The following is a 12,446-nucleotide window of genomic DNA, read 5'->3' as shown; positions in this document are numbered from 1 at the left end:
CTCACATGGGGCGGGACGTAATGTTCGCTCATTTTAGAGTTCATTGCTTAAGTAGTTGGTCCACATAAAGATATCTTTTGGGAAGCGAAGTGCCATGAGGACCCAAGAAAACTAAAAACAAAAGTGCACGTATGTATGTGTTCGATAAATACATAACAAATTAACAATATACTGTCACTCATGAAGACACTAATTGAAGTGGACTAGCGTACGATACTGTCCTACCAGTTTCAGAACACATTACGAAGCAAAAGTGGTAAAAGGACATGTCTTCCTGACTTCCTCTTGTCGATCTCTCATTCGTTGCTTCAACAAACCTCCTCTTATATCTTTCTCCTGCTAATGTATGTTATGGAACTTGCGTATAAACATATTGACTACATCTTGCGAACATGCAACAATTCGACGGCCCAATAGGCTAGCTAATGGCCATAAATTTTTGTGACTAAAATTGTTGAAATATGGCCTATGCCCATAATAACTATATGTGATTGGAACTGTTTGGTTTGGGATTCCAAGAAATTTCCCAAAACAATTTAACGAATCAAGATCGCACAAATGTTATAGTGGTTCACTCCAAACGTGAGAAAATTTACTTTTACTTTTACTTTTTGTCAACGGTGAGATGTCACTATAATCAGATTCGAAGTTCTTACAAAACTATTCGCTCTTTGGCGAACTCAACACCTATAAGGAATATATGAGAGGAAACCTGTAAGACAAACCAACATAAGTCTAAACCGGATAAAACACGTAAAATGTCCTTTTAACGAACCCTCAGGAGAAATAGACTCCACAACCCTCAACACAAATGAAGAGGGCTTCATTTCCAATTAGACGGGCCAATTTCTTTTCTTACAAGCCCAATGTAATTCCTTTGTTATTTGTTTTCAAGAGCCTCAAATTCTAAACTCAAGCAAGAAGTGATAAAACTGAAAATTGTAAACTGATATAGTGTAGAGTGAAATAAATGAGTCTCCAAAGGTCTCAAAAATATGATGCGGAGACACTTAACAACAAAACGAAAAAACTAACACGAAAATAAATATTCCAAAATTCAAAAAAGTAAATAATGTTTCAATCAAGCGAATACCCTCGCCTGCATCTTCATCTCATTGTAGAACTTTTCAATGAATCTCTCAGCCTTCAAGTCAATTGAATCATCTTCGCTGAAGTAATCAAACGGCTGCGGAAGCTCCCTTGCAGGAGAAGCAACTCCAAGGGCATAATGCAAAGGCTCTATCTCCATCCAACTTTGTGTTATTGTATCGTCATTGCAGCCAATGCACCGTGAAAGAATCAATAACTTGTAAATGCGTTTAAGCCCCGCTCTAGTTATCCGAATTCGCTTCCTACAGGAACGAATAAGCGATGTACGTGAAGGCGAGAACTGATACTCTTGGAGAAAGTTATAGTTGTATTGCTGAAGGAGTTTGACCCTTTTGGATGATCTTCTTCGTTTAATGGGAATGAGCTTGAGTCTAGGGATGATGGGTCTTCTCAAGATCGAGACTTTTAGTAGTTTTGAGACCCTCTGGAAAATGGGTCTTCTTCTTTGGGACATTTTGATATAGAAGAGACTTTAGAGTTTAATTCTTGGAAAGGACATCAATGTTGAAGATTTATAAAAGATGAAAAGTGTAGAGTTTTTAGATCTAAGCAGGAGCGCCAAGCCAACCTGTTAAAAAGTCATGGTCGGTTTGGTTGTCTACTTTTTCAATTATATGTCTATGTATAATGTATGTAATAAATAGCCGTTGGAGGTTCCTTTTTAATATAGTTTTTTATATGATAAAGGTAATATTTATAGTTACCTTTTTTATATAGGGTTGAAGTGGAAAACAATGTTCTTTGATGTAAACATATATTCTCAAAATGTATCATCACATGTATTGTCTTGACAGTTTAAGTTGTAAGTTAGAATTTGTTAAACAGAAATATTTACTTTAAGTTAGGATTTGTTAAATCAAAATCTCTGATTTAGGATAAGACGGTTACGTCTAAAATAAATAGAGCTAGGTTACGTTTATAATTGTTGGCAAAAAATAAAAATAAATAAAGGTTACGTCTAGGTTGAGTGGAGATAAATAAAGATTACAAACTGAAGCAAAGGTTAATTCGTGGTTGTGACTGTGAACTGTCATTTTAAGCTAAAAATGTTTCGTTCTACTTACTTTTATTAAATTATTATGGGAGTGAGTTTTATAAACAATTTTAGACTGCGCACAGCTCATTTCAGAGGATTTAAAAATAAATAAGAAAACAAGTATAAAATACAAAAAAAAATAAACTATGATTGATTATAAAAGTTATATGAATTTTAAATAGTTAAACTGTCGTTGGTTAAATTTGGCTTAAGAAATTAGAAGTAATTATAAGAGAAGTTTGGCCTTATAAAACCAAAAAAAAAAACTGAAATCCAATGGCAATGGCCACATAATTTACATGGCCGTGGTCCAATTACACTTTGTTTTTCTTCTGTGCACAAAGAAATTTTAACCCCTCTCAGTTTTTGGCTCCCATGTATTAAAAAATTGAAGTCGATTTATTCATACGATGATCCTACTAAAAAATATTTAGCATGCTTAATGCTTTTATATATATGTCACGTTTATAATTTGTAAAACAAAAAGAAAATAATCGAAATATAAATATATGATTATAAGTGAAACACATCATTTTATATAGAATATAAGTATATATTTTGGGTTAGGCCCTAAACAAAAGAAAAAGAAACATACCCTTTTCATACTATGGAAAATTCATAAGTAATAGTAATATGAAAAGATCAGATTAATTTTAAAAAAAAAATTGGTTTCATAAAAATTTTATAAGAAAAAATAACAAATAATGTTTTTTTCTATGTGAAATACTGCACCACATTTTAAATATCATTTTGTAGAAATATAACAACACACTTAATAATTTACGTGTATCATTGAAATATATGATTCAAATTCTTTTAACAACAGACTTACTAAACATTGTTAGTAAAAGTCCACAAACATATATAGTTTTAAAAAATACCCAACAAAGATAAAAGATCTCTTATCTGGACAGAGCCTAAAACTGATATTAAATATTACTTTTTTTGATAAAAATATTAAATATACTTTGTAGTTAAAGAATATCGTAATTCCATATATGTAAATGTTTAGGAGATAATATTAACCTTATTGCATAACCGAACTTGGTTTCATAGGCTAAGATTAAGACGATATGCATGGTTCTCATTAGAATTTTTAAGAATATAAAAAATAAAAATTAAGAGTGATAATTTTCATTTGAGAACTCTTGACAAACTCTTGAGAGACTGACCTTCCACATGACAATTTATAATTGGTTTCAAATTCTAAGAAAATAAATAAAATTAAATAAAACTATGTGTATTTAAATATCAATTTTTTAGACCAATGCTTATGGTCTAAGTTAGAGATATAAAGGTAAAATTATATGTTATTTGAACTTTTGCTTATTGGAAGGGTGGACTCTGCTACCGTTTACAGTAATTAGATGATCAAAGTACTTTTTAATCTATGATCATGAATCGGATCAGATAAGTATGTCCTCTAACTCCCAAGAGAATTCAAAGTATGCTTAAGAATATTGGACTAACTATTAAATCCATAGACATAAAAACTTTTAATGGAAATTAATATCTCACAACCTACTCATAACATGAAGAAATGAAGATATTTGCCTTACAACTCTCGGGAAAGAAGAACACGAAAAGAATGTTGTAGACCCTGCACAAACAAGGACACTGAGAACACTACAACGGATACGAACACAAATGAGTTACCACCTTCACCCTTGTGCATTTCATGATTATCTTAGTGGTCGACTATCAAATGTAACAAGAAAAATGTGTTCAAAGCACTTGAGGACTTTGTCAAATTTTGACTAATCTGGTGCATTTTTTTCCTGTAAATGAGCCCTTCTCTATACGAGTAAGGGAGCTGCCACTTATATTTTTCATCTACTCTTAATTAGTGTTCTCTTTAATATTTTTCAAGTATTTTCAATTTTTCTTTTTATTACTCTATAGTTTAGAACATTTTTTTGACTCGATCACCGCACATTCGTCAAGAGGAATTTTTCCCTACCACCATTACCGCTCCTCCCACAAAGAGCTCAAATGAAGCATTAGCGAAATTGATGAAAATGGTGCCATGCAAGGAGTATCACAACCAAATAATGGGGCACTAGGCCACTAGTGGACATATCATGTATCAAATAAAAATATGAGAGAAAACATATTTCTACTCATAACGAAATATAACTTGTTAAGGTAAACACAAACTTTTTTTTTATACGAGAAATAAATATATACCTCTTACCATTAAAGTAACAATATCAATAAGGGATGTTCAGTTTGACTGACAAAAAAAATAGATCTAATTTTTACCGAACCAAACTTATCTATTCATTAATCGAATCACATCTTAATATGGTTTAAATTGATTGATTATTACTTATATATTAAAAAAGCAAATCTAAATGTTAAACATAACAAAAGATTTTATTATAAAAATGATATAAAACAAAAGTTTACCATAAAATTAAAATACATTTGACTCAAACTCAAATACCAAACAAAATCGAAACATTTCTCGACTCATCCATTCATATTCAAAATTACGTCAGATACTCTTATTTATAAACCAAAGATTCTTAAAATTAAATAAAATGCACTTAAATCAGGATTCAACATATTTAAAAACCTTTGACCAGAAAAATGTCATTTCATTTTTCTAATTTATTCTATGTGTTTCCTAAAGATGATATATTTAATTATGCGCTATTCAAATTAAACTCTTAAAACTTAAAAGTAAAACTACTTAAAATTTGTCTTTTTATTAGTAAACTTGAAGAATAAATTAGCAAACTTGAAGAATAACAAACAAAAACATATAAATTAGCAATAATTTAGGTATAAGTGATAATTCCATAACAAAAACATATATATAAATTAGCAAACTTTGAAGAATAACACCTGTTATTTTAGTTTCCTTATAATATATATGAAAATCCTCAAGATAAGGTGATTTAAAACAAAACAAAACAAAAGAAAGAAAGAAACAAACACAAGTAACACTAATCACAACACATGTGAGATACCTAAAATTCAAATCAGAAACATTAAGGCCCAATTGAACAAAATCTTAACTCCCTAAACGAGTTATAGATTCTACACAGATTATGCGGTGAGTTAAAGATCTACGGATACAATCACAAATCACAACAAATCGAACGGTTATAAACCAATCCCATCACTTAAAACCGACATATCAAACCCGGGAAAATCTTAAACCTATGCGCCAAAGGCCCAAAGAAGAGAGAACTGATAGCGCATTTTACCAAAAACACCCCCACAAACAAAACTTATACTTTCCCCAAAATACCCTTCAATGTTAAAAACGGCACTTCGTATATAAACCAAACTCTTCTTTCTCCGTTTCTCTCAAAAAGCCACAGAGCAAAAAAAAAAAAAATTCCAAGAAGACGAAAGCGAGAGAGAAGAAGGTTTAGGTTTTTTTTTTTCCAATGGCGACGACGACGGGACATGAGAGATCGAAGGGTCTTTACAATTTCTCGTTACCGAACTTATGGGGAACTCGAAGACAACTAAGGTGTATGAAGGCCGCTGATGATTCCGACGGTGGTGGTAGCTCCGGCGGTGATCAAAGACTCCGACGTCGATCTTCGAATTCCGAATTAGATAATCGGAATCGACGGTCTCTGGTGGAGGAATCGTCTGAGAAAGAAGGAATCGAAGAGTTTAGGGAGAAGATCATGTTAGATCTTAGAAACGTTGCTGATAAGATGACCGAATCGATTTTTAGGGAACAAGTACTCGTCGGCGACGACGAAGAAGACAAGGAGCCCGAGGCGGAGATGGAGATGGAGATGGAGATGGAGGATTGTCCTCCGCCGCCGCCGGAAGCGCCGGGAGCAACGGTGGAGGTACGGCCGTGGAATTTGAGGAAGAGGAGAGCTGCTTGTAAAGCTCCGATTCCGAGGATTGATTCGAATCAGTTTAAGGGATTAGGGATTGAGGAGAACAAAAGAGTACTAAAGATGAGATTGGAGTATACGTTGTCTAAGAAAGAGATTGAAGATGATTACATGAAGATCTTTGGGCAACGACCACCGCGTAGGCCTATGAAACGATCTCGAACCGTTCAGAGACAGATCGATGTAAAAGCTCGAATCTTTTTTGGTGTTTTATGTGAATTTGTTTCTTTTTCTGATTTTTGTTTTTGGTTGCAGTTGTTGAATCCAGCTTCTTATATTACTGAAATTACTGAGGAGCTTTACAATGTTCGTGACCAAGCTGAGAGGGGAAAGGTATGATCTTGTTTTTATTTTTACTTTTTATGTGTTAAGTTTGTAATGTGTTTTGCTGAATCTGTGATTTACTGATTCTGCAGAGATGATGATGATGGTTGATGGATTGAGGAAGGAGTTTCATAGCCTTAATTTGCTGACTTGTGGGATCGGTTGAAGTTTGTGAATTGGTCTTTTTTTTTGTTTCTTTGGTGTTTCGTTTAGTTATTCATTGTTTAGTTTTGGGTTTTTTTCTTCTTATGTTCATTAGCTGAGAATAACCTGTACAAATGATATGGGAACAAAAAGTAGGTTCTGTTTCATTAGAACACTACTCTTTTGTTTTTTTCTTCAGTAAGGCAGCAAAGAAAAGCCAATATTAATCAATAATAGGATTTAGCATTTTTATCAAATCTTGCCTTGTGTGATGAATTGATGATCCAAGTTCAAACGTTTATAATGTTGTTGAGTGTCAATTTCTCATTCCTCTTATCGTCCGCTTATCGATGATTGCCCTTTTACTGCCTATGGGTGATCGATTACTAGACTATCCCCTTTTAGCTTGACCGTGGTGACACGAAAATGTGTTGAAGACTTTGTGTGGTTTGCGGGTAATGATTCTTGTTTTGGGTGCGTTGTATATTAGAAGGTGCAGAGCAACTTGTGCGGTCAATGAAACTCATGTCAATTATACAATTCAAGGCGTGTGTGCTTATTTATTTATATACAAGAAGTGGACTATATTGTTCCGTGTGGGGGCATTCTTTTTCCCGCGTTGGATTGTTTTCACTCAGTGTGACTCGGTCTCTACCGGTTTACTTTTTTTTTTCCGGTCTGATTCAATTTCGTTAACCCAATGGCTATGGTCAGCTTAGTAAGATGTTTTATAGAGTAATGTATTAATTTTGGATAATAATAACTTAAAAGTGTGAGACTATAAATCTTATCTTTATGTTATCCTACTATATTAATTAATTGAGAAGTACAAATATGAAACTAACCTTGAAATATGTAAAAAATTACATTCAATTGCCATTAGAAAATATTAATTAACTAATTTAAATAAATATAATTAATTAAAAATAAAAAACACTCACAGATCAAATATTAAAAATCTAAAAAATCTAAAAGTATATTTTCTCTCTCTAATAAATTATGGACGAAATTACTAATTATTTTTTTTTTTGAAATATATAAACCAATCAGAATTTTAAAAACTAAGATTTTATATCCAAGTATACAATACAATTATTTTGAATAACTAAATTTGAAGATTTTGTTAAGTTTTCAAATTATGATTCTCCTATCATCTTTATTTTATTTTATTTACAAATTGTTTGAAATCTTCATATAAAACTTATAATTAATAAAATGCATATTTTTTTCTGCATATGTTGTGATTTGAATTTTTTAAAATGAAGATATATCACTCATTATGTGAAAATGTGTGTTTTAATTTCCACATTGGCAGGTTGGTAAAACTAAATTTATATAAATGATAAATTAATAATTTTTATTTACTCATAATTATAATATTAAAATTACTATTTTATATTTCAAAAAATAATGATGCAAATACAACAAAAAAACAATATAAAACTGTAATAATACGTCAAAAATAAAATATTATAATATTCTAAAATAATTAGTATTCAAATAGACTAATAGATTTACATATTATCTCAAACAAAATAACTTTAAAAAAATAATAATAAAATGTTTTATTATTATATTATAATTTGTTTTAAAATTGTTGACCCGTGTTTTAAGCACGGGATATCCTAGTTTACATTATTTCAGTTAACTAAATAAATGGCTATGATCAACTTTATTTTTAATACTTAACTTTATGATTATATAGACAATACTAAAAAAAATACAACAATATTATTAAAAATTGAAAAAAACATATGATTATCTTTTTAAAAATTCAATTATTTATGATAAATTAACTAATCAATTTAATAAATATTGATAGTATTGCTGTTTAAAATACACTTGGAGGCCGAACATATTACATGTTCTGATATTCGACATGAGAAAGTGTATAAATCTCAGCCTACAATTTCTTATTTAACAAAAAATATTTGACGTAAAAACAACATAACTTGTTTAGAATTTTTTGGTAAATTTAGAATTTTAGATATGATAGAGAATTTTAGATATTATAGAGAATTTCAATATCCTATCTTTGCAAAAAAAAAAAATCTAGTCAACCACACAATGTTATGTCCCTTCGGGGACATCCGATAAAAAAAACCACACATGTTATTTTTTTTCTTTCAAGTTTCCTTCTTTGCGGTTTTATTAATCATATGAAAAAATAATAGAAATATAATTCTCTTTTTATACATCATTTGATGTTATACAAAATCAGTATATCTCAATGCATAATTTCGTAATATCTTCCTAAAAAAAGTCTAGTAAAAAATTTAAAATGTGATCACATGTAAGCAATTTATTTAAAAATTACTTCAAATAATAGATATGAGATTGTATTGCCTATGTTACCCTTTATCTACCTCTTTTATATAAATCTTTATATTATATATACATGGTTTCTCTAAAAATATGTTTAAACATGTTTCATACAAAAAGTCCTGATCATGTTATGCAAAAGTTACTTCTCATATAAATATAAATTTAACTAGAGGTATATAAAGACAATTGGTTCTCTTACATTGTTTGCAAATTGCAATTGCATTGGTTTGAATTTGATTATACTAAAAATGTGTTTTTTTTAGAGATTTTTTTTAGAAATGTCTTTTTGGTGCGCCTCTTTCAAAAATATTTCATTTGGCTGTCTCTTTTTTAAATACCTCTAGTTAAATTTGATGGTAACTACTAAACAAAAACTCGTAACAAGTATTTATAAGGGTTTATAATGTCTCACAAGGTATTTGTAAAGTTTTTGAAATTTATACATGATAAAGGTAAATTTGTGTATACTTTAATATGTGCTCACACATATTTGAGTAGATCTTAGACTTTTATATGTATTTTTAATAATTTCCTTAAAAAGTGGTATTAGAAATAGGACACTTTTGAATTTCCCTCTCTCCTTTTACTTTATAGTGCTATGAAACACTCCAAAATAACAAGATTTTGTGTGTGCATTTCCAATGCAATGAACTACGATTTGAGTTTTTTTTTTTCTTTTTACAATTTATATGTACTCTTAAATTTACAATATTATTGTAGAATATTTGAGGAAGATGTTTGCATTTTATAGTATTTTTAATATTAATATTAATGTTTAACTTGTGTTGGTAATTTGGTATTCACTTTGATATTTTAACATTCTCAATTGGCTATCCAATATCAATAAGTGAAGGTTACTCCACACCATATTCATAAGGATACTAGTTGTAAATTTGTAATATTACTCTCTCTTTTTCACAAAAATTTCATTCTAGAGTTTTACTTTAATTTTGTAATGAATGTTATTTTATAATTTTATTGTAATTTAAACACTAAAATTCTTCATTTACCTTCAAACCAAAACTACATTTCATTAAATCATTTATTAGATAAAAACATACATTGTTTGAAATATGTCAAAATGACATACTATAATTATATATGGAGACTTGTGGCTAATTACCGTACCCAAGTCTAACGAGCCTAGCTCAGCTCTATTGCTATTGCGACCTCTCGAACGACGTAAAATGCCAGTCAAAGTCAACCTAAGAATATGCATGGACATATTGTACTGACTACATTATTAATCATCGAATATCACCACGAAGATTTCATGTATCTTTTTTAATCATCAATTTTATCACCACGACGATCCATTTTTCTCTACATATATCTTTTTCTATATATTTACGTGTTTACAAAACTAATCTTATTACCACAAAGATCCAATCAACGAAGTGTACCTATGCTTCTGCTACGCTTCCTAGTTTGTCAATTATTCTTGTTTTTTGGTTTTTGAAATTACAGACAAAACCCACATGCTGTCTAATCTTCACATGTGCTGTCTATATTAATATTCCACATTATACAAACAGTAAGAAAAAAATAAAAAAAAATAAAGACATTTCTTGTTTGAACTGTTTTTTCCCCCTCCGGCCACAAAATGCCAAAAGATGTTTTCATAATTTTGTCTTTGTGTTGGTCTTACTCTTACCACTACACAGAGATCCAATGCTGAAAAATCCGTCGGCGACGTTTGAGATGAACGCCGGCGGTGGGAAGTTCAGGACCGGACTGACTCGAATCCCACCGTTTCCGTTTCCGAAACTCTTTCTGCCCTGTGACTTGAGGTGATAAGGGACTGAAGAAGCTGAGAGCGAAGATGATCTTCTTAAAGGAGACGTGTGTTTAGGGAGATTGTGAGTCTTGTGAGTTTGATGGGTTTCCTTGGGGTTCAAGTTAAGGTTAGGGTTTGGTGTGGAGTTGCTTCGTGAGAGGAAATGAAGCGATCTGATCAGCCCTTTGCTGTTTCGGCCTTTGTCGTAGTTGAGACTTATGCTTCTCTTGAATTGCAAGAACAGTCCTCTTGGCTTGTCGTTGAAATCAGATTCAGGATTCAATAGAAGCTCTTTGAGTCTCATCTTCTTTTCGGGTGCTCTCGATGAGGATGAAGAGGAAGAGGAAGAGGACGAAGACGATGATGATAGAGAGGCTGATCGTTGTACCCGGAAGGTTACTGCCTGTGGTAGATCTTTCTTGATCTGTACGGGAAGAATCTTGCCATCGGAGAAGAGTTCATCAGCCGGAGACACTTCTTGAACAGAACAACTCGAGCCAAAGCAGAAATCTAAATCTGAACCTGATTCAAGAAGTGTTGTGTCTAATCTGACTTCACCGTCGTCCGTTGAGTCTATATCGTAAGAGAAAGAGATTCTTGGACTGATTCCAGAACCAGAGGCCTCCGAACAACAAACGTCAATAGCCATAACCTCTCCCTCTCTCACTCTCTTTCTCTCTTTTACACACACACACACAATATATCTCTCTATATATATGTATATGCCTTCCTTTGATATCATTCAAGAACCAAAGCCCGGGAAAAGAATAAAGAGACCTTGGAGATTTGAAAACGATGTTAAAGAATGGAGAATGGATCGAAGAAGATTTTGAAAGTCAAAGAAGAGAAAGAAAAATGAAGATTCTCAAGTCAAAAATGGCAGCTTCAGCTTTTCTTTTTAATTCTTTTGTAACTTGTCTTACGAAGCTAAGGAGACAATAGGAGATGGAGGGACTAATCAGTTGTTGTAGTTTTCACGATAAAACAAAAAGAAAAAGAAGAGGAACAGCTAAAGAAAGATAAAGGAATAGGGGAAAGAAGAAAACAAAATAGTAAAGTATTGTTGAGATTTCAATCTATTTGCCCAAAATCAATATAAAAAAAGATATTTACCCATTATCATTTGTCCTCGTTCGTAAAAAGATGCTTAAAATGTATGTAGCTGAGCAGTTTATGCAACATAAACTATTGTTGATGTGTTCAGCATAATCCATATAAAGACAAATGATATATGACAAAATAAAAAATGTTAATGATGAGTTGAATCTAACCAACTTTAGTTATTATTTTTAACTGTTTGAAATATGAAAGTTAATGTAATCAAGAATGTGTCTTACAATTATCATGCAAGTCGCACGAATACACTGAACGGCGATCACTTTGAGGTTCTAAACTTGCACACAATACATTAAAAATATAAAAATGAATTAGACAAGTAGCAACACTGAGATTTTTATTAAATAAATGATAATTGGAATAGCAAAATAAACATCCATTTGATAAATTCGATCTTAAGATAGGAAAGTAACTTCATTTTTCTTCTGGAAAAAACTTCATTTTTCTTTTAAACATTTGTTTATTGTTAATAACTTTTTTGTTTCTTTGGTAGTAGAATTTCAAGAAAAGTATCACCAAGTAATTTCTTCTGTTTATCTTTTACCTTTATGTTGGAAAGGGCATCTGATAATAGTGTCTGTATTTTGAATCTACATACGTACCACATTATTACATTAATAATAACCGATAATATCGTTTGATACATTGTACTTGATCATCGCCATATCTTATTTCTTAGATATTTTAATATGTTTTTCACTATTACATAGATGTCTGCAAAGGACAGTAATAATATCCACTA

At 31.1% G+C, this 12,446-nt stretch overlaps 3 protein-coding genes across 3 annotated transcripts; 1 reads left to right on the top strand and 2 right to left on the bottom strand.

The window, feature by feature from the left end:
• On the bottom strand, positions 928-1,671 carry LOC104787873. The gene has a single exon (XM_010513523.2). It carries the CDS (start codon positions 1,562-1,564, stop codon positions 1,082-1,084), a length of 483 nt encoding a protein of 160 aa, XP_010511825.1. The 5' UTR covers positions 1,565-1,671; the 3' UTR covers positions 928-1,081.
• LOC104787872 lies at positions 5,487-6,758 on the top strand. Its single transcript, XM_010513522.1, has 3 exons — positions 5,487-6,201; positions 6,274-6,351; positions 6,435-6,758. Exons 1-3 carry the CDS (start codon positions 5,548-5,550, stop codon positions 6,438-6,440), a joined length of 738 nt encoding a protein of 245 aa, XP_010511824.1. The 5' UTR covers positions 5,487-5,547; the 3' UTR covers positions 6,441-6,758.
• On the bottom strand, positions 10,296-11,637 carry LOC104787871 (probable membrane-associated kinase regulator 1). The gene has a single exon (XM_010513520.2). It carries the CDS (start codon positions 11,328-11,330, stop codon positions 10,431-10,433), a length of 900 nt encoding a protein of 299 aa, XP_010511822.1. The 5' UTR covers positions 11,331-11,637; the 3' UTR covers positions 10,296-10,430.

Source organism: Camelina sativa, chromosome 5, assembly GCF_000633955.1.
Source record: "Camelina sativa cultivar DH55 chromosome 5, Cs, whole genome shotgun sequence".
NCBI classification, from domain to species: domain Eukaryota; kingdom Viridiplantae; phylum Streptophyta; class Magnoliopsida; order Brassicales; family Brassicaceae; genus Camelina; species Camelina sativa.
Note: the sequence above shows the minus strand (reverse complement) of the source record. Positions and strands in the feature narration are given on the sequence as shown.